This window comes from Sycon ciliatum, chromosome 9 (assembly GCF_964019385.1).
Source record: "Sycon ciliatum chromosome 9, ocSycCili1.1, whole genome shotgun sequence".
Taxonomy (NCBI): domain Eukaryota; kingdom Metazoa; phylum Porifera; class Calcarea; order Leucosolenida; family Sycettidae; genus Sycon; species Sycon ciliatum.
This window is the reverse complement of record NC_088651.1, coordinates 12669585-12697345: the sequence shown is the minus strand read 5'-3', so window position 1 is coordinate 12697345 and position 27761 is coordinate 12669585. Positions and strand designations below refer to the sequence as shown.

General features: G+C 47.4%; 1 protein-coding gene across 3 annotated transcripts in view; it reads right to left on the bottom strand.

The window, feature by feature from the left end:
* Positions 1–27761, bottom strand: part of LOC135824496 (uncharacterized) — an 88204-nt gene that overhangs the window by 40069 nt on the left and 20374 nt on the right. For 2 of the 3 annotated variants that reach the window (XM_065337230.1, XM_065337231.1), the window contains 7 exons: positions 26656–26835; positions 25869–26045; positions 25053–25139; positions 5067–5162; positions 3388–3560; positions 2271–2387; positions 512–591 (listed from right to left, as the gene is read on the bottom strand). In XM_065337230.1, the coding sequence (XP_065193302.1) occupies positions 512–591; positions 2271–2387; positions 3388–3560; positions 5067–5162; positions 25053–25139; positions 25869–26045; positions 26656–26835 (910 nt within the window). Of the gene's footprint in view, positions 1–511; positions 592–2270; positions 2388–3387; positions 3561–5066; positions 5163–7315; positions 7796–12195; positions 13190–25052; positions 25140–25868; positions 26046–26655; positions 26836–27761 lie in introns of those variants that run through there. The other variant, XM_065337232.1, reaches the window with a different exon arrangement.

Here is a 27761-nt window from a genome sequence, read left to right as displayed (position 1 = left end):
CTTCAAAACAACGTGCAAGGTATGCTGTCGGATTTCTTCATGTTGCATGCTCCTGAATAGCACGGGTTATTCCAACATGCACACATGATTAGCAGCATTTAGCCGCCAAGCACCCACACCCACAGGTGTCACACACAGTCAAACCTCTTTAGGACGAACACCAAGGGGGAGATTGTATTGTGTTCGCACAAACGGGAGTTCTTCTTTTCCAGAATACATGTAATACCCAGTGAATACCCAGTGAATACCCAGTGAATACCCAGTGAATACCCAGTGAATACCCAGTGAATACCCAGTGAATACCCAGTGAATACCCAGTGAATACCCAGTGAATACCCAGTGATTTATCCAATAGAGCTATGAAAACTAGCTCTTCTAAAGCAAAAGGTTATCGTATCAGTGGTCTTCTTTTACACACAGCTTCACAGTAGCACTCAAATGGATAATGACCAGGAATCCACGGCCCTAAACAGCATGTCGATGAAAGAGCAGAAGTGGCGCAAGAGCTTACTTGTTCCACGCCGTAAAATTGCTGTCAAAGTAACTCAAGTTCACCAGCCGTTGAATGGCCTGTTCTACAGTTCTGGCTGTCTGCATTGGCATAGCGGATCATACAGGCATTCATACCGGCATTCATACAGGCATTCCAACATAGCGGATCATACAGGCATTCCAACATAGCGGATCATACAGGCATTCCAACAGAAGCACATGTTCACGAAGACATGTACACACACCCATGGACAAAATCACAGATACACACAAACAAACACACACACACACACACACACACACACACACACACACACACACACACACACACACACAAACACACACCAAAAACACACGTGAGAAATGATCGGCGTTCAGTGTACGGAGCACTTCGCACAGAGCCACTGTTGCTGCTTTCCGGGGTAGCAGAGTTGGTTATATTACCACACCTGCCCCTTTGGTGCGGTCAGCATGGATCACTGTGAATTATTGGATCATATAGACCTTAATCGATGACGTGATTTTTGGACTCGCCTTCAGGGATTTGTCGTAAGCTAGGGCACGCGTACATGAAACGAATGGCAAGAAAGGCCAAGTTCGTACAAGGGAGTAGGAAAATACTGGTATTTTTCTACTCTCGTGTTCGCACGCAGAGTCCACCGTGCACTGAGTGCAGACCTCTCGCCACTCCCGGGTTCCCGGGACCCCGGTTCACGTGATTGTGACGTTTAGCGAAGGTCTATTCTGTATTTTCCCGGTTATAGAAGTAGATATTTTTATGACCAAAAAAGGAGTGACTTACAACAAGCCGCTATTGATCATGTTGATACTGAACCGGAAAATTGAGGCCCACAGTTTTCGGGATCGACACACAACCGGGTCGATATATCACCGGGTCGACATTCATGTGTAACCAGGCCGATTTACAACCGGGTCGACTAATAGCGGTAAAATACGGCATGTCGGTTTCTATTTTCTTTGTTCTGGAAACTCTTGAAAATTCACGTCCGAATCGCCAATACTTGTAGTACAGTGGGAGAATGAATGATGTGTGAGTGCGTGCCAAGACATAACAAAAATAAGGACGATGAAGATATCATAATAATAACTACTCTGCTATCCATCGTACAGTTTATGAAGTGACAAGACAATTGCTGTTTTTGCTAATCCTTCATCTCCTCATACGCACACACGCACGCACGCACTCATGCACGCACCCATGTATGCACGCATGCACGCACTCATGTACGCACGCATGCACGCACTCATGCACGCACACACACACACACAAGTCATGTGGGCTAACAAGAAGGTAGAGAGCTGTGGACACAGAGTTCTGCTAACAAACTTCAGCGCAATTGAGAAATACTGTGTTTCCCCGATTGCCTGAAGTTGCACTCGACTGTAGATCACATCCGCATATTCAGGTCCATGTCATATCAAACACCTTCCTAAGGGTTTGCAGGCTCCACTGTAGCCACTTCATGCTTCACACAATTAATACACTACTATCCAAAAACGGTCTCTTGGGGAATGAATTAAAGAAAATCCTTTTTTTAATCAATTATTTCTGGAATAATTTGTAGCCCAGAGACCGTTTTTGGGTAGTGGTGTATAACTGTGTGAACCATGTAATATTGTTTTTAATATATTCGCTCCAGTAGTAAGTCATGCTCGACTGCAAGCTGCACCCACTCTGCTGGCCCTGAAGTTGAGTGTGAAAGGATGGGACTTGTATTCGAGGAAATACGGAAAGGATAATGGTACGACCAACTGACCAAGTTGATCGGGTCCGACAATGCACCCCGCAGCGCCGAGAGTATCTCCTCACTGCTGGCTGTCTCGCTGCTCAGGAACGTCATCAGTGTTGTCGCCGACGTCGTGTTCTGCTTAATCTGAAAGAAAATGGTGCACACAATAGTGCACACAAAGACACACACAGAAATGCACCCACACACACACACACACACACGCACGCACGCACGCACGCACGCACGCACACACACACACACACACACATGCATGCATGCACAATCGCACACGCAGACATAAAGTTGCAAGTACAGGCATACAAATCATGTGTGTGAGAAGCAGCGAACGGCATACAGATCCACTTCAGCTAAGCTTGGCTTTGGAAATGTTCTGGAAGGGGATAGGGTACGCAAACGCGGACCTATACAATCTGCTGAGAAACGTCACAGACTTGCACTCCATCCCCCCCCCCCCCCACACACACACACCCACACACCCAACAATCATCACCATGGTCACCATCCTCACCACTATTTCCACATCTGGAGCTGCTACTGCCACCAGCAGCACCACTACCAACATCACACAGGCGTGTACATCGCATAGGGCACGTGCACTCCCCCCCCCCCCCCCAAATATTCCGGCCTAGGCTCAGCGCGTACATTACGGCCATGAATGATATGCACCAGCGGCTGAGTCCATCCTACACATACATTGCATGCACCCCCTCCTCCCTAAAAGGGGGGCCAGTTACGCCCCTGCCACCGCCACCACCACCACCAACAGCAGCACCATGGCTGCAGGAAGCTGTTCGGACGTCCCGTGGTTCTGGAGGCTGGTGGTTCGTCTGCTGCACTGGCTGTGTCGGAGGCCCAAGTTCCGGTCTAAATTCATGGATTTCACTGATATGTTTTTCGAGCAAGTTTACTTATTTATGCTGTTGCCTCTTGTGTGCTCCGTGTGCGGCTGGTTGGGTTCTTTTCTTTAACTGTGGTTTCTTTTCATTTGCTGTGAGTTCTTTACATTTTAAATTGATCAAGATGGTATTTTTGCCCGTACAAGAGGCGCCATGGCCAGGACCACCACTGCCTGCACCACTACTACCGTCAGCAACGACAAACCAGCAGAAGACGTTACACTCACTATGCATATAAGGCGCTCAGTTTCCTCCACGATGCTCTCAAGCTGCATTGTCCCGCAGTGGCAGGTGCGCAACGACGCATTGTACACTTGAGCGCTATCATTGCAGAAGCATGTCCAGTTACCGATCGCATCCAGGCCACAGGACGCATCGCCACATGCCACTTCGCAAAATGCTGTGAAAGACAATAATCATTACAACAGAAGTTACAAGGAAGCCATGATTGCCAACAATTCAGTCCAACTACCGTAATCTCGCACATATAATACCCTATGGTCTTAACCCTTTAAGAGCCGCCCCATACTTGAATGCGTCGTAAACGACGCATTCAAATGCAAAACTTCAAAAGATCATAACTCAGTTCAATCTCGCTCAAATCCAGTGATCGAAATATCCAGGGCGAAGAGAAAACTCTCACCTGTCGGGAGAAACAATCCGCGAAGCGCTGCGAGCAACGGTTCCTGAGATAAATCACTCGTAATTTGAGCCGCGATTGCGGCAATTTCAAAAGCGCGCAGTGCGACTTTAGTATTGAGAATTTTGAGAGTTTTCGTCACGCTGGTTTACTCGAATTTGCACGGATTTCACTGTTGATATTGTCAAGAGTACACAGCGAAAAATTGGAAATCCACGATCGAGTAAAATGAAATATCTGGAGCGGGACGCAATTGGACGCATTTGGGGCATTTTTCGTACTGTCGCTGCGATCTAACGCTGGATAGACGGTGTGCTGGCTATCATGATCGACCTCTTTCTCTTCCTCTCGCGGAGACCTTTCCAGGAAGCCCTAGATTGTGAGGATTGAGTGAGTAGAACTGAAGCTATGATCCAAGGAACACGAAAAAATGCAGAATTTTGAAAATTTCCTGTGGCTCTTAAAGGGTTAAAACCTCTCGAAAAGTCGCTGTTTTCGGTCCTTTCAGACGTGCAATTCGTTTGACTAGAATAACACAGTCTTACTGAAGTATATGCGAGAGACGAACATCGCATCGACCTGCACATGTGCAAGTATGTACAACGTAACCATGGTGATCCTCGTATGGTTTCGTGATTTTCATTCAAATAATGATCAAACGACAGAGCAGCGAGGGTCGTTTTGAGGCAGGCAAGAGTGAGATAATAGCGAGGTTTTGCCATACGGGGAAACGCGGCAAAACCAGGTACAGAACAGGTGTCTGGGTTAGAGTTCACGGCTGCGTGTGGTCCAGATTCTCTGCACGGAGATGAGGTTCTCCACGTTGTGGCACACGCGAAGAACATGCATACGGATCTGCTGGACATCACACAAATCAGGCAGCAAACTGCCAAATTCAGAAGGGAAAATTCCCAGTACACATTCCACGTGATTTCTCTACGTGGACGTAGAGCAGAACAGGTTTCCTTTACGTTACGGGAACGCGAAGAGTGTTCCCGGGAATCTCCGCAACGCGTTCCCGTAACGTAGAGCAGACCATCAAGATTCACTCCAACGGTACTTGTCGTTGTATACTTTATTTATAGTGGAAATCAAAACAGGCAGAACTCCTAATAACATTGGACCCACTGTGAATACAATTTTAAAGGACACTGTGGAAAAGTAGAGATGGGAAAAAGAAAGAAAAGAAAACGGAAGGTTGGTTGTAGCGAACAGATATCAATCCAGCGAGCTATGGAAAACCTACGTAGCTGATAATATACTTACGTTTGCAGAAGAAGCTTCCCGGAGTGTTGACACATATCTCTCCATCCTTGTCGGGGCACGGAAACGTGTTGGCTGTGATGTTGCACTCATCCACGTCTGAACAAAATGCGAGAAAGACGGACGAGAAAAATGCAGTTTATTTGCGTGTGTGTGCGCGTGTGTGTGTTCGTGTGTGTGTGTGTGTGTGTGTGTGTGTGTGTGTGTGTGTGTGTGTGTGCGTGTGTATGTGTGTGTATTTGTGTGTGCGTGTGTGTATTCGTGTGTGTGTGTGTGTGCCAGTGTGCGAGAGATCGAAAGGTACAGAGAAAATAATATAGATTTGTAGATAGATAGATGGATATATGGATAGACAGATCGATGGACAGATGGAGAGATAGAGAGGTAGACAGATACCTGTAGGTAGATAGCATCTGATGGATTGACAGATAGACAAAGAGATAGAAAGAGAGAGAGACACACACACACACACACGCACACACGCGAGCGCCCCCCCCCCCCCCCCCCCCCACACACACACACGGATCCATCATTGCTGCTCACATGACAGACTTTCACTTCGACGAGCTATCCGTACAACAGGCCCTGCTTCACATCTCTACATACAGGCAATGTTTACCCATGCCTCTCTCTTCTTAGGTCGAAAAGCGGTCTTCGGTAGAGTAAACATCTCTTTTTCTTTTAGTGATTGGTGTAGCCCAGAGACCGTTTGGAGAGTGAAGATGTACGGATATTCGGTAGAGTAGTCTCATTTTACTCCCAAATTCAACAACACATTAGACACATAGGATGTGTCTCCATTTATTTAGAACTATCCTCCAACATTTCCATTATTACAAACAAGTATTTTCAACCTTGAGATCTCCGCGATAAAGCATATGCATGTGTTTGCCCTTGGGACATCAATATAATATAGGTGTCAGGTCGCTCTGAATGTCTCGGTACTCTTTGTCAGTTCCGTGCCTTATCGTCACACTTGGTGACTGCATAATATGATCTAGTGATGTTTGGTGAACAGTAGCTCGTAACTCCTAACATCTTCGTCTTTCCTTTATTTACGCATAATTACAATGGCTCAATATCCGAGTTCAAAATAAAATGAATGAAAAATGAGTGAATTTTGCCTGATGATCCTAGTACTATATGCAGCTATGAGTCGCGACGCAGCTTCCAATCTCTCTTGTGTACAAGGCTCTGCACTATACACGTATTGAGCACTCTTCAGACAGCGAAGCACGCTACTTGATTACGTTATGGAAGCATGATTGATCTGTTGTTGCGGTCCCCAATCTCAAACACTCCGGTGATCGGTGGTACCGACACTGCCCACGCGCAATCATCTGGATTTTTGTTGCTCTTTCTTTCTTCTACTTGTAGCCCTATCACAATGACGTTTCGTGCTCACGATTGCACGATGCTATGGTTCTACGATACGCGGCAAGACACTTCACACGCCGACTAGCTCTGCAGACACAGCGCATACAACAAAGTACATGCTTGTACAAGCCAGCTCATGAATTGTCGACACAGCGCATACAAGCCAGCTCATGAAACGCGAAACCGAAAACGAAAACGCACAACCAGGGGTCAGGGTGCTGCGGGCTACAATCTCGCGGGATACGGGCCTACGGCTCAGATCTCAAATAAATCGATGATCACCCTGGTGATCATGTCGCGAGGCCGAGAGTCCGTGACATTCTCCCGTCGTGTGAAAGGCCTATAAGGAAAAATGTGTTTGCTCCCCATACCGGAGCTCTCGCTTTTCCGCCGACTTGACTGGACACTTGCACGAGATCTAGTATGTGCAGCAAGCACCTTCCCTACGTAATCATCGCCGAAGTCGCCACCACTGTCTTGTTCTATTCTTCTTCTTTCTTGAATCCACCTCTGGCGAGAGGACAGTACTAAAACCCAGTGCATATGGCTCGTTCCTCAGTGCTAACCTGAGTTGTGTTCGGCACGCCATCTCCTGCGCGGAGCTCAGAGTAACAAGTGCTGTTTGGGCTGACTGTGTTGCTGACTGTGTTGCTGACTGTGTTGCTGACTGTGTTGCTGACTTCATACACTTACCGGACATCCCTATTTCTAATTTTCTTATTTCCTTCACAACTCCTACTTATCTGCCATGGCTGGCCAACACCCACTTTCTTCACCGGTGTTCCCACTGGACTTTGATGCGTTGCAATAAATAGAAATAAGATTATTTTTGCTGGGTGTCATTTTCTAAACCCCCGTTTGCTAACTATCCGTACCACTTTTGCAGAGGACGCCGCGTGATTCGGTACATGGCAGATCATTCAGGCCAGCCAGGGCCATCCCCGACTCCGAAGTGAGCACAATCTCCACGCACAGTCCATCCATGAAAGGCATTCGGAATGGCGACGGTTCTGCAGCAAGGATTGTGTTGCCCACGTCGGGCACGCTTAGCCAGCTTGTGTTGAGTGCATCCCCGCCGTCGGTCAGCCATGTCAAACTGGTAACAGACAGGACGGCGTCCTTTCGCAGTGACGTCCAGAAGGTGCGCCCTGGCGTTCGAAACGCATCCGCCGTCAGACGGCCGCTGTTGCGGAACAGATCAAACTCGGCCGCACCGCTGAAGTACAGCACTTCCATGCCGCGCCCTCGGCACTCTGCATCGGCGTCCGCGTACGACATGGCGGCGTTAGTCGGCTGCGAGTAGCAATAGCCCGGAGCGTCGCGGAACCGCAGGGAGTTGGGAAACGAACAGGGGTCTGCAGGACACGGAACACACGGACATACCATTAAAATTGTCAAGGGCTTCCTTTTTAGAAGGTAACGACCAAACGTATGCAGGATACATGACAGCATGGCAGACGTTAAGCACACCCTGTCAGAAGGAACTACTGTGACAGTATGCAGCAAATACTGACAGTAGGGGTTTTCCCTTTAGTCCAAATTGCAAGCAGGGACTTTCCGTATACAGCAGCAAAGCTACTTGTACAGACTACAGCCTAGTACAGGTACATGTACAGTCTACAGCCTAGTACAGGTACAGACTACAGCCTAGTGCATGTACAGACTACAGCCTACTGTAAGACATGTAAATTATAACCAGGAAGCAAATCTAACCTTTTTTTTAAAACGAGTTGCATTTCTTCGATATAATAAGTTCTGTTGAGACTGCAAGGCCACATCATGTGATATGTGCGGATATGCCTGAAGACTGCAAGATCGTTATCGTACGTTCTCGTTAGCCTATGAATTTCGGACGATCGTTACATTTGCGACTCGTTATAATAACATGTCTTACAGTAGTACAGATACAGGCTACAGGGCTTGGAAGTGCCACGTCAAAGCCAGGTGGGAGTAATGGCAATGCTGCTGACTTTGGACTAGCTCAGATCCGGATTGTGTAAGGTGTAATACTGTAAGGACCCATGCATGCCTGGGTGGTTTCTTGGAGTTCTTTCACACTAGCTGGCGACGTATGCACAGGTAGTGACTGGGCTGGGCTGGGCCCTGCCGACCACGCACCCTTTGCCAGGGGCGTCGGACACGGTACGGTCACTACGGTATTGACCGTACCACTATTTGCTCCAAGTACCCTGTGAATGAATAAAATGCACTGAGTTGGGCTCTAATTTCCCAAAATTTTCGCCTCAGCCATCCCTCCCCCACGAGTAAATTGTACTTCAGATGGCTGACCGTACCACATTAAAATACCTTCCGACGCCCCTGCATTGCTGTCACGTGCACAGAAGAAGTCACACCTATAGCCGTGGCTAAACCAATCTGGGGCCAAATTAATCCGGGCCAAAACAAGCCGGAAGGGGGGGGGGGGGGCAAAACAATCCGGGGCTAAACCAATCTGGGGCCAAAGCAATCCGGGGCCAAAACAAGCCGGAAAGGGGGGGGGGGGCAAAACAATCCGGGGTCTAAACCAATCTGGGGCCAAAACAAGCCAGAAAGGGGGGGGGGGGCAAAACAATCCGGGGCTATACCAATCTGGCGCCAAAGCAATCCGGGGCCAAAACAAGCCGGAAAGGGGGGGGGGGGCAAAACAATCCGGGGCTAAACCAATCTGGGGCCAAAACAATCCGGGGCCAAAACAAGCCGGAAAGGGGGGGGGGGCAAAACAATCCGGGGCTAGACCAATCTGGGGCCAAAACAATCCGGGGCCAAAACAAGCCGGAAAGGCGGGGGCAAACAATCTGGGGCCAAAGCAATCCGGGGCCAAAGCAATCCGGGCCAAAATAAGCCAGAAGGGAGGGGGGGGGGCAAAACAATCCGGGGCTAAACCAATCTGTATTCTGGGGCCAAAACAATCCGGGGCCCAAAAGAATCCGAAGCTCGAGGGAAAAGTAGCACTGCGTTTCCATTTCAGTCACATCATGCATGGCCAGAAAACCCATCCATTGCGGTCATGCTTGCCGTACTGGCATGCAAATTGACAGCTACAAAGATGAAGAGATTGCAGCGTTAGTTGGTCGATATTCATTTTATGCCTATGGTGATAGAAAGAGTAAAATGTACTAATCTATCCACCCAACTCTGCATGTATGGGTGTCTGCCGGTGAGAGCTCACATCACGTGTTGCCAGGCGAGTTTCTTACAACGTATACAACAAAGACGTGCGTGAAATCCGAATATCTGCAATAATCACGCTGATTAGCCCCGTAAACTGGGTGTATTTCTGTCAGAGAGTGATATTGTATTACTCCACTGCTCAATAAAAAAATCACCTGGGTACGACGTATACTGTACAACGTGAACACTGCACCACGTGATGTGAGCTTTTGCTGTTGGGGGAACCCCCGCGTGGAAAGGATCTCTAGAGTTGCACACTCTTGGGACCTTATTTACAGTTCCGCTCAATGAAATCCAGTAGAATTCTTTGTTGTCATATTCCATATGTCCGTCAAATAGTAGTAATAGGTTTTTCATTTGGCCCGACGAGACCACACGATGCTTGCAGACCACAGCACGAACAATTCACCAGCCACACTCCACGAACGTTTTCGTGGAGTGTGGCTGGTGAATTGTTCGTGCTGTGGTCTGCAAGCGTCGTGTGGTCTCGTGGGGCAAATGAAAAACCTATTGAAATCCAGTAGAGTCAGTCAAGTATGCGCCGGGCATTGCGCGGCCCTAGACCTGCGAACACTGGACTGCGAAACGATTCAACGCACAAACTTGACTCACTCGCCTGGATGTCATTGAGCAGCACAGCACAGCACTGTACATTTGGTAACAGTTACAGAAAACATGTCAAGCTACAATAGGTGATCTGACTGAGAAGGTGATCACCTGTCTCATGAGGATCACTACACATTGGACCAAGGAGTGCTGTTTCCAGTCAAATGACACTGGATAAGGAGACCAACTCAATGCCAACTGTCAACAGGCACATCAACTACATTCTGCAGGTCCCTTCAGTGGTCGCCTTATACTGTTGTACAGTAAGACCTGTCAAGGCGACTACTCAGATAACGCCATGCGCCACCGCCTGTCCAAGGAGACCACAACAACCACAACCAAGGGATGCTACCTCCAGTCAAATGACCCTGGATAAGGAGACCAACTAACTTAAAGGGGAAGTCCGGTGAAAAATTTAAATTTCAGGGTCGGTAGAGTTTCGGGCGCTGAGTCGAATGGTGTTGGTCCCACGTGTCTCCGACAAAGCGTTTTCGAGATATTTCCGTTTGAAAAACTGAGTTTCGGGGGCTGCGCCATGACGTCATGCGGCCGCGCCACACCCTCTGCAACGTCATAGCGTGCAGCTAGGTCAAAAGGAGTGCGTGAAAGTAATAGTGTCAGTGCTATTTCAAATGATTTGGCGACTGATAGTTTGGTGCAAGCGACCCCGAAGACCTGTAACTCCTTGTGAGAGTGAGGATGCAGCCATGGCTGACCTTCATGAGTTCGGTCTGGGGCTGAGAACCTCGGTATTCAGCTGAAGAAATGGCCACGCGGGCCGGTCAAGAGTGAGCGCTACTGAGTTTCCGACTGATGAAGAAGCAGCAGCTATTGCAGACGAGGCTGATCAGATCGCTGGAGAGCAGGGTCGCCAAAACGGAGAAGAGTGATGCGAGTGCTCTAAATGTTGTTCCATACCGATTAGATTCGCTTAGACTCCAGTAGCCTGCCAAATGGTGATGTTTTGGTGCGAACTTGGAATATTTCGGACTACTGAATTGGAGAACAGTGCAGGCTCTTTGAACCACGGGCACGACTCTTCGCTCGCAACGCTATGGAATCTGAAAGTTCTAGGTCCGGGAGCTGTTCGCTGTTTTGTCACTTGACTTGTCACGGTTGTGCACTCATCGCTGTAACATAAAAATAATGAGGCGGGTGCGGAAAACTAAAATTTTCTTTCTCAAAGCACAACCACCGGCACCGGCAAGGAGAAAGGCACGTTCTCTGACTACATGACTGTCCGACTGATACGAGTGTAGTACATGACAAGTCCGTGTGTTGACTAGTTTTCTGAGTCTTGTGTCAGTTGTGACTCGAGTCTTGTACATACTACCCCAGCACGGCAGTGCGGGAGTAGTTCCGTCTGTGATGAGTTTGTTGACTAGTCGACTGCACTACAGCTAGATAACACACTGCACGCAGCGCAGAGCGCGTAGAGGCTGACGGAAAAGTCCAACTCGGAAACGGCTATAATACGGTATAACCTCCAGGTTTACCAAGCTGAAAATCACAGGGTACGTAGTGTTTGTAACACTGAATCGAATGGTCTTGGTCCGAAGAAGCTGCGACAAACGGTTCCCCAATCGAACGCGCTCCGAATATGGCCATTTTTGTACACAACTAGATGGTGTGGCTACCTGGCTGCACGCTGTGACGTCATCACCTGGATCTGGGTGATGCGCGCTCAAATTCGCACATGTTCGATTGGGCGTATCTGACGAACCATAAGCCGCAGCCTCCTCGGACAAAGACCATTCGACTCAGCGACCCGAACTCTACGGACTGTGAAATTTAAATTTTTCACCGGACTTCCCCTTTAAACATCGACCACATTTTGAAGGTCCCCTGAGCGGTCGCCTTAGACAGGTTTCCCTGTATAATTATGTAGTTTGCAAGACACTGCAGTACACTGCACGTCTGCAGTGAAGAATCAAACATGACAAGAGATTTAGTGCTATGCGTAGGTGACAAGACTTACCTGCTAGAGGGCCGGCGGGTGGTGGAGTAGTCTGCGCAGCGGTGAGTGTTGACAGCACGATAAGGTACACAGCGATCAGCGCCGCCAGCGCTAGCGGTTGCCCACCGAATGCTCTGCTGATCCTGCCGAATCCGTCTTTTCCACAGCTAGCACCAGGCGGTTTCGGCCCGATATTGCCGTCACAATGGTCGGCCATCGCCGGAGTGAAACGCACATCGGAGTCGTCACCACAAGGCCACCCGTCGATCGGCCCGGACATCGTCATTATAATGTACGATAATGGCAGTCAGGACACAGTTGCTGATAACGCCAGCTCTCGGCGCGCCTCCTGCACCGATCTGCCTACCTACTTACGGACTCCGACTGACGGCAGAAAACTCGTCACTGGGACTAGTAGCCGTTACGTGCTCCGCACGACAACGTCGCACTCCGCGCAAACACACTCACAAGAATGAGCGAGTCGGTAGTAAAGCAACAGCTCGCTTACAACAGGAAGTGCTAGGGCTTCTAACTGGAACGACCGCTCAATGACAAGGCAGTCTACTTACACACATATTGCTCAATGAATGAAAGTAGACTAGAGCGGGACCAAAATTCAACGCGTGAACAAGCTGAAGGTCCCTGATTCGAGAAGGTGTCTTCGCGTTTGAAGCGCGGTGCAGAGAAGTCAAGAGGCATCAAAAATCAACCCAACACAGTATCGATCTTCATCGACAAATTTCGCTGGATATGGACCTCGTGTTGATCTACCGCGTGTCTTTTCGCCGCGAGGTCGATACGGCCAGAAGTCGCCCATGCAGGCTTTGCGGACTGTTTTGGCGAGGTCGATGCACAGAAGGCACGTCGTTTTTTGCCGTGTTGACATCGACAGCGATTGCTGAGTGACGAAGCGATTCGATCGACCGCGCGGGACGGACTAGCGGCCGCGGGGGACGTGATGGTGATCAGTGCTGCACTCTTCTTTCAGCATCACGGGATTCACGATGATCACTGGCATGCCACTGCAGGACGTACATGTATGGTCAGCAAATGGTCAGTGTCATGTGCCTGCTGTCTGCGGATTTTTGCCGCACCTCGTCAGCGCTCTCCGCGGGGACAAAAGTCTACGATCCGGTGACCATGCGGATCCGCTGCTCGGTAGCGACTGTTATCTTTATCGTGGTACCAGTGTCGAAAGCTGAGAATCCATTCTACGCAGTAGAGACTACTCTTGTACTACTACTAGTACTAGTACTCAGTACTAGTAGTGTAGTAGTAGTAGGAAATCTCTGTGGGTTGTGTGCTTCAGAGCAAAACAGGTGTGCATCGTATACTATTGTTTTCGCAAAGCGCAGGGTAGATACAGTACATGTACCTGCAGATGACACTGTATTCTTCTGATACTGTATTCTTTAAAAATTGCAAAATGAAGCATGCAATCTTTACAAATCCGCTATGAAGCTCGTCTGGAAAGAAGCTCCAAGCTTGTGGGCAGCATAATGCCAGGACGTCACAAGTGCAGGGGTTCACCGGTGTATCTGAGCTGATGCACTGATGGCAGATGCATCAAATGTTGCAAACACACGCTCCAGTATTCAAGGCAATGTAATATTCGACACACGGAGTAGAGCTTCAAGAAGCCTGTCGACTAATACAGTCATGACTTGGGAATGGCAAACGGTGGAACGTTACATGCATGATTATCAAAGTGCGTCTTTGAAAAGACTCCCCACAGTCAAACAGTGGACCAGAGAAAAGGCCATAATGTAGATCAGCATACGCTGTATATCATTAATTTTATATTGTATGGTTGCATAAACTCAGAGTTTCATGCACAACCGTGAAATCATGAGACAGAGTGCAGTCTTTTTAAGTTTTTACTTATCTAAAAAGTTCAGTACTAGTGCAGGTAACACGGCATGTTGAATAGCAGAGTCAAGCAGGAACGATCATTATTATCCTGATACGTTACCATGGTTACAGTCCATGGAACGGATTTCCGCTCCCTGACAGAAACGCACAGAGCTAGAGAAGATCGCACACTGTCACAGTACGTCAGTAGAAGTGACACTCAGAACACCCTGGTCACGTGACATGACCAGGATCGCGAGTAGCTATTTGTAGAATCTAATGTACATGTAGATAGGCTGATTGTCAGATTGATTACAGATTAGTACTTGAAGTATTAAACTTAGTTAGTTGTTGAAGGTACTTGGATAATGGATGTTTTCTGCCTGTGTCGTATCGCACACAAACCACTCTACAACTCCGCAGCAGTCAGCCCCCCCCCCCCCCCGCGTACCACAGTGCTGGCAACTGAAATCCGACCCCCTGAGCGGTGGGTTCACATTCTAGCGGTCTCTGTTTCGTAGTTTTACCGGCCGTGTTGGGTCTTGATCTTTGCGATGTGAGCGCACCGCCCAGGGGGTCGGATTTCAGTTGCCAGCACTGAACATGTACATATACAGTGTACATGTATATGACGCCAAACAAAAATACAAGATACGAATCTTTCGCCAAGATCATCACACTCCATTTCGGGTTGCAAGAGTTAAAGACCAAGAGTCGCCCAGACCCTACATTAAAAATAGAATGTGATGTCGACCAACCATCACGCGTGAAGGCCACTGTAGAGTGCACTAGTAGTACTGTACTGTAGTCACGCTCTGACAAAGTACACTGCACAAGTAGTCTGGAATATGAAAACAGTGTATCTGTAGTAGACCTACAATTATCTAGCCAGTCCTCCTGTAACTTTTACTTAGCTGACCAACACATGAACACGGCAACAGTTTGAGAAAGCTATTCGTGCTGCCTGCAGCAACCCTGGACTGGACTGTGTACTACTAGTACTAGGTACATGTAGAAGGTATCTGATTATTCCCAAGTAAGTAAGTAGTTGCTATGAGTATGAGTATGATCTCGCAGTTAGAGAGCAGTCTGACTTTGATGCGGTTGAGCGCTCAAACAATGTAGTCATGTACATGTACCGGGTCATAATATTATTATGCTTGTACTTGTGATATATGTACTTCAGACAGTATTGGTCCATCTTCTAGACTCCGTGTATTCAATACATACATTAACGCCTGTTCATGTACATTTACTAAGGCAGTCATCCTTGTGCGGGAGCCTAGCTACTAGCTAGGCACTCTTGGCAATATCTGCACTACATGTACATCTACACATGGTAGCTAGGCACACATAAACATTAATTACTGGGGCGGTCTGGAGAGTCCATTACAGAGTTCAATTCAGAGCGTCGGCCACTTCAAAGTGACCCCCAAGCAGATGCTGTCAATCAATCACAGCGAAACGGGAAACACCCACCATGCATACCCTGCACGTACATGTACATAATAGGCTAATATAATTATTATTTTAGTCGTAGCTAGGCTAGAGTCGATACAGCCAGTAGTCTCCTCCTGTCAAACCTAGGCTAGGTTATACAAGTACATGTACGTCGTTTTGGTTACTGCAAACCGTGAAATTATTGCGATGGTCTAATTTCTGCGAAATTCGCGACCGCGTGGAAATCGCGAAATTTAGACAGCGCGAAAAGGAGATCCATGAAACTGGTTTAGCAAGAATGCCACAGGTTTAGCGAGAATACCATTCTGCAATCGCAAAAATAAAACCTCGCAAACCTGTCCGGATTCTGAAAACGCGAACTAAAAACGCCGCGAAAATTTCACGCTTTACAGTACACCGACTCCTCGAATGGTTTACAATCTGTATCACAAGAATTATTATTTGTGGGTTCAGCAATAAAGGATGTGGACTAGGGTCCGGCGGATTCTGCCGGCAGAAAAGTTGGCAGAATTCGGTACTTTTTCTGGTAAGTTTCATGCATGTTTGGTATGTGGATAAAGAAATGGAGCAGAATTCGAGGAATTTCCCGCCATAAGGTTTGTATGGTTCTGCCAATTTCAATGCTTTTCGAGCAGAATCTGCCACCTATTCGAGCAGAATCCGCCGGTCCCTAATGTGGACTACTACATGTACATGTACAATGTATGTACACTGCGGGTACATGTACTACTGCACGCTAGTTTTGGTGTATTTAGACTTAATTTCTGTGATTTCGGTAGAGAAACCAGGCACCTAATTATTTAGATTACATACATGAAATAACATGACCCGCGAGTATGCACTGCATGCGCAGGAAACGCAGGAAACGCTGGCAGCTGGTGATCTACATGCATGGGCGCATGTAGATCTACATGACACCTGAAACCTGGCAGGTTCTTGACACCGAAATTATTTTACTACATGTACACCTAAAATGAATGTACATACAGTACATTACTACTGACTGTACTAGATCCTCACGACACTAGATCCTTTCTAGCATACATGTACAGAGATTAAAGGGAAACTGAACGCCAAAAATAAGTATGGCTTATCCGAAGGGGAATTGGGCACTGATTCCGATGAGCTATGTCTCGAGCCGATCCGAGAAGAGGAACCGTGTCAAATTTCATAAATAACACCTTCCATATTTGGAAATTGGGCTTGATGACGTGCGTACTGCTTAGCTGTCACCATGCTGTGCATGCTCAGCAGTGTAATTGAATGGAAGAAAACAATTACTTTGGTGTTTTGCAGCTCTATTTCGTTCCCTGACGGTAACCGAATCTAGATGTAGGAATCTGTTGAGCAGGAGAGTGACACATGTCTTCCCGAAGGCTGTCCAGGCTGCAGTGGTGATGAAGAAGACACGATCACCCCGAGATCGATTGTAGCGAATTGGAAAACTCATGGTGAATTTGCTTCCACTCCAAGGCAATGTTGAGGTATGAAGGGTGCTTGTACTGCCTTCCAAAGTGAAGAGGAGATGAACATGGCTGTGCATAGCTGTTGCTCTATGCCAACTTACCTACTCTTGCTGATACCGTAGTGCTATATTGCGAATTTCGTGGACGAACAACTCTAGTCACTAGTGGCTAGTGAGCAATACTAACAGGTGAGAATTTTCAATTCGACAAAAATTGTTTTTGTTTGAGAACTGACAGTGTCAGTCATTAGACTCAGTAGGTGTCTCTCTGCTGCTTCTTTTCCTTCATCGGTAGAGTTGTGCTTGAAGTAAAAATAAATAGAATATGTGGAACAAAAATCTGATCATGTAGTTCGAATTTCAACTTCAAAGCATGTGTACATCAAATCACAAAAATTTCAAGGTGGTGCTGTGCATTGAAAAAGACTGGGAGCTGGCAGCAATGGAAAGGGTAGAAACGAAACCAGTAATGTAGAGTATTCATAAGGTAGAGGGAGCTGAAAACGGGAGAAGAGTAGTGAGCATTTCAGTTCGAAGTAGTGTCAATAGACAGCATTGTGTTGCATACGTTGTGAATATTGTGTGAATCTAGTAATTGGCGGAGGGTAGTGATTAGGCAGAGCATTGTTACAATACAAGGTACTCTGTGAGCAGATAGAAATCAATATCACGGCATGGTTTAGACAGGAACCCATAAATGGCACGAAATTGCTAATCCAAAATTATATTATTATCCCCTGAGTATGAGTAGTATTTTTTATTATGGTGTTCTCCTGTGTTTACATGCAGAGCCTTGACATTGCTGGACGAGCGACAATATAAATTACATAAACATGTAGCTCATGATGTGGAATGACTGCCGTATCGCATTGCCAACGCAAACCCATCCTGTGTCAGTGCAGCCATCCAGCAACTTCAACTCCCCGGACCAGATGCCGCTGCAGCTGAACACCATGCCGATGGAAAGCCAGGAGTTGATAGCGAAGCATTTTGGTCTGCACAGCACAAGGCAAAGAACAATTATGAATTATAACGCATTGTAATCCTTCCCACACTTCTTTGTAAAAACAAACAAACAGTGCCATTATCACAACACTTGATCAAGCATCTTGATGGAGGTATTTTCCATTATGCTGGCCCAGTATCTGCACCAGGAAGACCATGTACACTTACACGTATCTTGTGTTTGTTCGGGCGTGCGTGTTTGTGTATTCGTCTGTGCACACGTGTGTGTGTGTGTGTGTGTGTGTGTGTGTGTGTGTGTGCGTGGGTCCTACGCACATGTGTATGGGTAAGAGTGTGTGTGTGTGTGTGTGTGTGTGTGTCGGGGGCACATGTGTATGGATGTGCGCGCTGCACGCGCGTGTCTGTGGGATGGGGTGGGGGTGCACGCACATGTGTACATGTGTGTGTGCGCACTGATACAGCATGTGTGTATGTGTTCGTTGAACACATGGTGTCCTGATCCCATAAACTTTGTGATCATTGTGATTTCATGTGCTTTGAAGTTGAAATTCGCAATACATGTACTGATGCTTGATTAGATTTTATGTTCCACATGTTCTATTTATTTTATTTTACTTCAAGCACTTGTACTATTCAAGCACGGCCCTACGAATGAAGGGAAAGAAGCAGCAAAGACACCTACTGAGTCAAATGACTGCCACTGTCAGTTCTCAAACAAAAACAATTTTTGTCAAATTGAAAAATCTCACCTGCTAGTGTTGCTCATTAGCCACTAGTGACTAGAGAGTTGTTCGTCCACGAAATTTGCAATATGCCACTACGGTATCAGCAAGAGTAGGTAAGTTGGCGTAGAACAACAGCTATGCACAGCCATGTTCATCTCCTCTTCACTTTGGAAGGCAGTACAAGCACCCTTCATACCTCGACATTGCCTTGGAGTGGAAGCAAATTCACCATGAGTTTTCCAATTCGCTACAATCGATCTCGGGGTGATGATCGTGTCTTCTTCATCACCACTGCAGCCTGGACAGCCTTCGGGAAGACATGTGTCACTCTCCTGCTCAACAGATTCCTACATCTAGATTTGGTTACCGTCAGGGAACGAAATAGAGCTGCAAAACACCAAAGTAATTGTTTTCTTCCATTCAATTACACTGCTGAGCATGCACAGCATGGTGACAGCTAAGCAGTACGCACGTCATCAAGCCCAATTTCCAAATATGGAAGGTGTTATTTATGAAATTTGACACGGTTCCTCTTCTCGGATCGGCTCGAGACATAGCTCATCGGAATCAGTGCCCAATTCCCCTTCGGATAAGCCATACTTATTTTTGGCGTTCAGTTTCCCTTTAATCATGCACGACGAGTGTAGATTATGTAGTCTCCTTTTTTATTTCAGACCATTCAGCGTCATCATTATACCTAGTAGGGCAATGTCGGAAGCCCGCTCTGGAAGTACGATGGACCGACATCCGTGTAGGGGCGGACGGCTGGGCTTCGTGGACGATAACAGACAGACGTAAGCTCCTGTCAAACGAACTGCACTTCCACTACATTCCGAATCCTCTCACTCTCTCAGCACGTTACTTGTGTATTAAAGTGTCAGTGTCCTCGTTCAGTGCTTCACCAGAGCTGCCCGTACCAGACTTCAGCACATTTTATTATTTTTACGACTCGGGCACACTACCAGGCATAACTCGACACACAGTGCAGCTGTATAACAATGGGTCCGAGTGCACGACGGACACCGCCATTGGCGTGATTGGTGGCAGGCATTGTGCCAATTCTGGTTGCTGGGGACTCCGCGACGACACCAAAACAAAAACAAACTCTAACAGAATACCGCCGAAGTCGCACCAACCTCTTCTATAGTATAACATCACGTAGCAATATATCGATTAGTGCACTGACTATGGCTAAACTCGTGGGCTGCTCAAGTGACACGACATAGATGAATGACCCGGGATGAATCATCATGACTCTTCTATTGATTTTGAAAGGCATACGATAGCAGCAGAAACGAAAAGGTGGCACAACCGCGTCACCAACGCTCATATTACATGTATTAGCTTCGCACTGTCCAGCCTCCAGTCCAGGTCTACACCTTGCCTGCGTGGCAGGTGCATGCAGTGCCTAGCGGCAAGAGTGAGGTGATAAGTGAGGTGATCACAGACACAGAGGCGAGCAAAAAGCAAAAGACACTTTTTAAAACTCTTTGAGCTTATGAGCTACATAGTACATGTACGTACATGTACGTATCTCGATCCGAGTTCGGACCAGAGAGAGAGGCGACAGGTCACACCAGAGTTTAGGCGACAGGTCACACGTCTTAACGCCAAGCGACAGATACATGTATTTCGACGCGAGCGTGTGAGCGTCGATGGTGAAGTCGGAGCCCATGACGGCAGTGGCCAGTAGCTCCTTTCGCCGCCATTCGAACACTAGGCCCGTCACACTACGGAGGATTAGCAAGACGAAATTCGCGTTCGCGTTCGCTCTCCAAAGAAAGTCGAACTCAGTGACGGAATTCGCGTTATGAGAAGGATTAGCAAACAGAATTCGCACATGCATGATGTTGACACGACGTAGGCAGTACAGCGTGGTAAATATATGACTGCCCTGACACGAATCCACGATTCGTATTCCGACTACTTTTCCGAACGAAAAATGCGAAAGTTCGCAATCCCGTTCGCGAACTGAAAAATGTTTGCGAACGCGAACGCGAATTTCGTCTTGCTAATCCTTCGAACTGATACAGACTCATCAGATACTAGTACTGCTTTTGCTTACGAGGTGTCGACAACGCAGCGCTGCCACTGGCACTCTGCCTGTTGAATTATCTCCTCTGTTTCGAAAGAGTAGATCGGAAGGGTGCGAATGAAAACATCTGCCATTTGTCGAAGGTGTGCTTTCATCCCCACAAGGTGCTAAATTCCACAAAACGTACTAATAAGGCTACAGTAACTGGCACTCAGTAACTGTTACACTTATTGTCGTCCAAACCCATAGCGCCGTGGGTTAGTGCGTGGATCAGCCCGTCAGGCGATAACGAGTCAACTGAGATAAGACCAATGAAGTGCTCAAATGATTTCCATACCAAGCTCGACAGAAATTATGGTCTCTGCATCACTGCTTTGACGAATATTATACACTTTTGCGACTACATAATTATTGCGACAGAGTACACTTTTGGACAGAGAAATCCGTTCAGGAAAAAAAACTTCACTTCTCCACTCCAAACGCCGCCCTAGCGCTCAAAGTGTCGTGCAATACCGGTACTTACTTCTTTAGTTGTGTGTGGTGCTAAGGCCAAGCAGGCTGAGTACAAGTAGCCCCGGGGCCGTTACTATTGCTAGTATTCATGACATCGAATTACAGTGTACTCAGTATTCAGTATTGCTCTGGCCAGGGCTGAACTTGTCAAAGACCTCAGGTAGATATTAGTAGTCACTGTGAAGAATCTCAAGCCTACTTGCATATATCGTTGGATGTTAGCTTAGAATACCTATTCCAGAAGTAGTAACTCTTCGAGGACAGTAAGTATTTTATGAGTGGCACTGATCGGAAAACGCACATGAAGGGTTTCTGCTGCGTGTGCCCATCACGCCAGAGAGTCCTGTAAAAGTCATGTGCTGCCCTGAATAGGAAGGACATCAAATCTAGCTGATGACTCTATAATCTATACAGTAAAACCTGTAACTAAAGACCACCGTGACTAGCGACCTGCCTGGTACTACAGTAAAACCTGTAACTAAAGACCACCGTGACTAGCGACCTGCCTGGTACATGTACTAAAGACCCCGTGACTAGCGACCAGCCTAGTACTAAAGACCACTTCGCCAGGCACGGACGGTCTCACATTCATTATCATGGTTGTGCGGTGCAAACCTCTAACTAAGGACCACCTGCCACTAAAGACCACTTTCTCTGGCCCCAACGGGTGGTCGTTAGTTACATGTTTCACTGTACCTGATGATGGAGCATTCTTCGGCTAAGTACTTAGCCGAAGAATGCTCCATCATCACTGACATCAGTGGCATTCAGCACTTTCGTCATTCCGAGAACCAGGAATTCCAGGGTGAAATGCAACTGGTTGTGTATGGTTCCGAAACTAGGGTTATTTCCCCCAATACACTGAATAACTAGTGAAGTAGTGCGTATAATGGTACACTATAACACAGGAGGTGAAGTACACAAAGGATAGCAGGGGCATATTGTGAGTACATGTACAGTAATACATACTGTACTGTACTCTGCCCAACACTGGCAGTGGGCACTCCACAGCAGTCGCAGGCTAAGGTGCACTGCCCTCCGTGCTAGTCCTTATGTACTTTAAATATGGATACTCATGATACCAAGAGTACATAAACCGGTTTATGTACTCTTGGTGATACTACTAGTGCTAGTGAGCCAGGTTGTTCATATTTCGGTATATCCAAGGCAGTCACAGCAATCAGTGGTGGCAGAGAACCACCGGCCATAAGCAATGGTCCCTGGTTCGAGTACTGGTGGTGACCGTGAAGTTTGTCTCATTTTCAACTCCTTCAACAGTATGAATAGTCCGGGGAAAGTTTAAAATAAGGTGAAAAACCTCATTCAGATCTGTGTTTTTTTCTTATCATTCATTCACGGCTCAATGGCACCAGCCAATATAGAGAGCTGTTATCAGAATCACTCACTACCTGTATTTAAAGTAGGTCATTATTTCCACCTTGAATGGCCGTCTGATACAGCGCCACTAGACGACATTCATCTGACACATGTATTGAGAAAGATGACGGATGACGCAGGGGATCGTGCATGCAGTGCTGCTGCACAACGAAACCCTACCTGCACCATGCACCACTCCTGCACCATGCACCACTACATATCCCAGAGTTGCCAGGTCTGGGGCTGCACCGACTGAGAGCCCAGCGTGGCATTCTCTCAGGCGACCGGATTTCATTGAGCAACACTGTACATGATTGCACAACCTTTGCATAGGAGTACAATACTGGCACAGTAGCGTGAATAGTAACGGGATGAGACACTGAGCCATGCATGCATCATGAACATGTAACTCAGGCCAGTGACTATGTACACCTTTTTGAAGCTTGAAATTGAAGTTAGTTCAACAGAAATCTTCCCTTTCCCTGTCAAGACCCCACCACAATACTTTGAAACGAAACACTGAAAACAAGATGTGAACTAGCCGCAGTAGCCTGATACAGGAGTGTAAGGGATATCTTCATACACTGACACAGGAGTGTAAGGGATGTCTTCATACAGTGTATGGCTGAATTAGTTCCAAGCGCCACTAATACGATTATGAACTACTCAGGAGGCAGGTGAAGGGCCCATGGATGTTCTATGAGGGACAGCGTGGTGACTGTAACAATTCTACTACAGGACCTCCCTTAGCACTCTCGTGCTTCACCCATATGTATAATTATGTACACTCAAACAATAGGAGGACAGAGAGAGTATACTGATCCAGATTTCTCATTACTGTTTTCTGATGATCGCTCAGTGCGTGAAACTCGGAGTAAAAACACTTTCTCTGTCCTCCTATTGTTTGAACGAGCTCTACCACTTGGTATTGAGCACTCTCTTGGACAGCCTGGAACCTTTCTGTTCTATATGTACACTCAACCCTTGGTTATCCGCACACTTCGGTCCACCAGGCAAGCTTTGGGCGAGTTTCTGTGTAAATCTACATGTACATGTACTACTGATTTTGTCACTTTTGTGGAAATCGTGACGTCACATGCCATATCCATGTCCTTTCCCTATCAAAATGCGTGTGGTTCGGAGTTACGGACATTTCAAAGTTCCGGTCCCCGAACTGTCCTGATAAACTAACGGCGAGATATGAGTGTACACGTACGAGAATCACTAGAACAGTGCAAGCACATGATACAGTCTAGGTATACTAGTATAGTATAGGCACTGCCACCATGCCAGCATATATGAACACATGCTCCCCCCCCCCCCCCCCCAACCACCAGCATTTCAGAGCAGCTGGTAACAGAGCACTGACATCATTCAAGACTAGATAAGGCGTGCTTTCAAGTGATGCACAATCATGTACATGATTGTACATGTATGTAACTCGTTTGTGACCAGTAATGGGGTGAGGTGAGAAATGCGTGCCGCGTCACATGGTTTGAAGTGTGCAACAGCAGGAAAGCCAGCTTCCTGTCTGGCTCAAGTGGACGCTCTTGAAAGTGACCTGCCTAAACTAAAGCCCAGCCGCTAGCCTAGCCCAGGCAGGCCCTCCATCAGTCCATCAGTACCTGTTCACAGATTCCTCCTCTTGGGCATGTAAGTGTTGTCTGCAATCTCTCTCTCCCAGGATGTGAGTATGATTACACGAGTCATCAGTGCACCCGGAACCAGGATTATAGAGGAGATTGGTAGAGCTGAAACGAATGTTCAATGAAGGGAACGAATGTTCTTTTTCGGAATACTACACCTGAAACGAAGAATATTCCGAATATTCCAAACCATACAATATCCATGGACGCCTTGTTGTATCCATGATAACCATAGACCATCAACTGGTGGTTACCCATATACAAGAGAGACATTTGAAAAGGACATTGTTATCATTTGGCTTGCTGATGATAACACATGGAAGGAGGCAAGCCTACTCATATTCTGCACCACATGCATGTAAGCCTATTCGATATCAAAAAGGCGTCTTTCTGCACATGTACGAATATTCGTATTTCACTTTTAAAAACAAAGGATATTCTTTTCCGGGTCTGTACATACTTAGTATCTCGAATATTCCTTTCAGCCTTACTGATTGGCTGACCAAGTTTTGGACTTGCTACTACTCCTGTTTGCTTGCAGAACCTTTCAGCTCTTTTCTTGCTTGTACTGAAGTGATAGGTTGTCAAGCGAGCAGTTAAACACGCTTCCTGTGTGCTTCAGACAGCAGTCCACAGGAAGCGCGCCCCAAATCTAGGAGCAGCCACTTTCTTGTAAAATTCATTTACAAAAACTGTAATCCCACAAACACAAACACCCGCAACAATAGACAGTACATCAACCGGTACCAAGAAATGGCCATCGCGCGTGCACGTGGACACACACACACGCACACACACACACATGCATACAAACATGCACAAACAAGTGGTTGACCTACCCCCATCGCAGTGAAAAGAGCCTGGTAGATTAGTACAGTTCTGCGCTGGAGTACAGTTATGCGTATTGCTGGAACACTCATTCACATCTGTAACAAAACACAAGACAATAATGCGGGATAAACTCGGACTGGGAGCATAGGATCTCATCAATATATTGCCTATGATTGTTAGTGTTGGAGAAACAGCGGCTTACAAGGCCACCCAGAATTAATTAAGGAAAGAAGGATGGATGGACGGATATACGGACCGACAGACAGACAGACAGACAGACACAGAGGGAAATTGAAAGAGACAGAGAGAGAGAGAGACAGATGAAGAATAAAAGGGAGAGAGTGTGTGTGTGTGTGTGTTTGTGTGTGCGTGTGTGCGTGTGTGCGTGTGTGTGTGTGTGTGTGTGTGTGTGTGTGTGTGTGTGTGTGTGTGTGTGTGTGTGTGTGTGTGTGTGTGTGTGTGTGTGAGAGAGAGAGAGAGAGAGAGAGAGAGAGAGAGAGGGGGGGGGGGGAGAAAGAGGAGAGAGAGAGGGGGGAGAAAGAGGAGAGAGAGACAGGGAGGGGGTGGGGAGAAAGAGGAGAGAGAGAGAGAGAGAGAGAGAGAGAGAGAGAGAGAGAGAGAGAGAGAGAGAGAGAGAGGGGTGGGGGAGAGGGAGAGAGAGAGAGAGAGAGAGAGTGAGTGAGCGTGTGTGTGTGTGTGTGTGTGTGTGTGTGTGTGTGTGTGTGTGTGTGTGTGTGCGTGTGTGTGTGTGTGTGTGTGTGTGTGTGTGTGTGTGTGTGTGTGTGTGTGTGTGATACCAGGGGGGAGGGGGATGAATTACTTACCCCTACAGATATCCGATACTGTCTGCCAGTGAGTCCCGTTACATTCTATCGTTGGCACTGAGGGAGAGTATCCACGGTGACACTGTACCTGGGCCTGGGGTGCACGCTGCGGTGGAGGACATTCCTTTATAAGCTGCGCATAGCCATTGAGCAAAGGAGTGACTTCGCCACACGGTCCTATGGGAAAGTAAAGAAACGCACAGTGAACGTGATACACAGACGTACTGCTAAACTGGAAAATTTCGGTAGAGATTCATTCTCCGTAACCTCGGTACAGGGAATTTTGACCTAATATGAAATGCCACCTAAAACTCAACAATGCCATGCCACACAGTGCGCAAAATGCCGTTTTTGGATCTGGAAACTGGTTTACCGAAATTTTCGCGCTACCGAACTGTTGATTTTGGGAAATACCGAAAATATCACACCACTCAAAATTCCCGGTTTTTTCAGTACATGCTGTGTGCCTGACAGACAAACAGAGAGGGTGTGTGTGGGCGTGTGCATTTTCAGCACACTGGGTGCATCCACTGTGCAAAAAAATTACAAAATTAATGCTTGAACGGTTCGAACTCCTGCCTTTCGCACCCACTCTGCGCGGCCATGATACTCGGCCATGATATTTGTACTGGGCACAAAGAGAATGCCATATCCAGTACTGGTTTGAGAAGCAATGGTACGAAAGGCTTCATCAGGTTCACAACTGGCTTCGTTTCTTCGTGTGTTATAAGGGATGCTTGGAGAGAAAAATGGGAGCTGCTTACAAGGTGACCAAGGGAACTCTCACCGATTGTGCAGTAATCACTGGGTGGAGGGGACGGAAGCGAAGTTGTTAAGTCGCACTGAGATATAAACAAGCTATTCGGTTGTGGTTGATAGCCGTTCCTGCATGCTGCCTCTGCCAAGTGTGATGTCGCAGTGGCGTAGCGCCAGCATCCGTTATCAAACTCACGATAAAGACAGGCAACTGAGCAGCATTGATGTGAATGCAGTCACGCATGCAGGCACACCCACGCGTTTATGTGCATGCACGCACGCATGGAGGACACACACACATACGCATACGCACGTCCACGCGCACACATACGCACGTACACACACACACGTACACAGTACACACACACAAGCATCCATCCTTTGTCATTCATCTTGCATGATCACATGAAGATCACATGAAGATAACTGTTAGTAGTTGACCTGGCGTCGGACAAACTACGATCACTACGGTTTTGACCGGACCCGCCACTCTTTGCCCCAGATACCCCGTGAATACCCCGTGAATCATTTAATTCACCTTGCAGGTTTAAAATTTTCAAAACTAGCTGTGAGACCCCCCCCCCTCCCCCCCCCCCCCCCCCCCCGCTTCCATTGACTTATTGCACTATCCGAGAATACCTGCTGTTACCCCAGTTGAGGGTGGGTGCTTAACAAAACTGAAGGCATATCCAGAGCCTAAACCTCAAGATTGCTTTCAAAGCTGAGATTTCAGTGATCCAGTGCCAACTTCTCCCAGATAGTGAGCCGGAGAGCCAAGCGACCCAACCACCTCCCCCCCCCCCAAAAAAAAAGAAAAATCCAACCAACCCACCCACACACGCCCGCACACATGCACGCACACACACACACACACACACACACACACACACACACACACACACACACACACACACACACACACACACACACACACGTACGCGCGCACACACACACACACACACACACACACACACACACACACACACACACACACACATACATACACATATACACACACGCACGCACGCACTCACGCACTCACGCACACACACACACACACACACACACACACACACACACACACACCAGGGTTCTAGCCAGGTCAAACTAGTAGGGGGGGGGGGGGGGGTGGGGGGT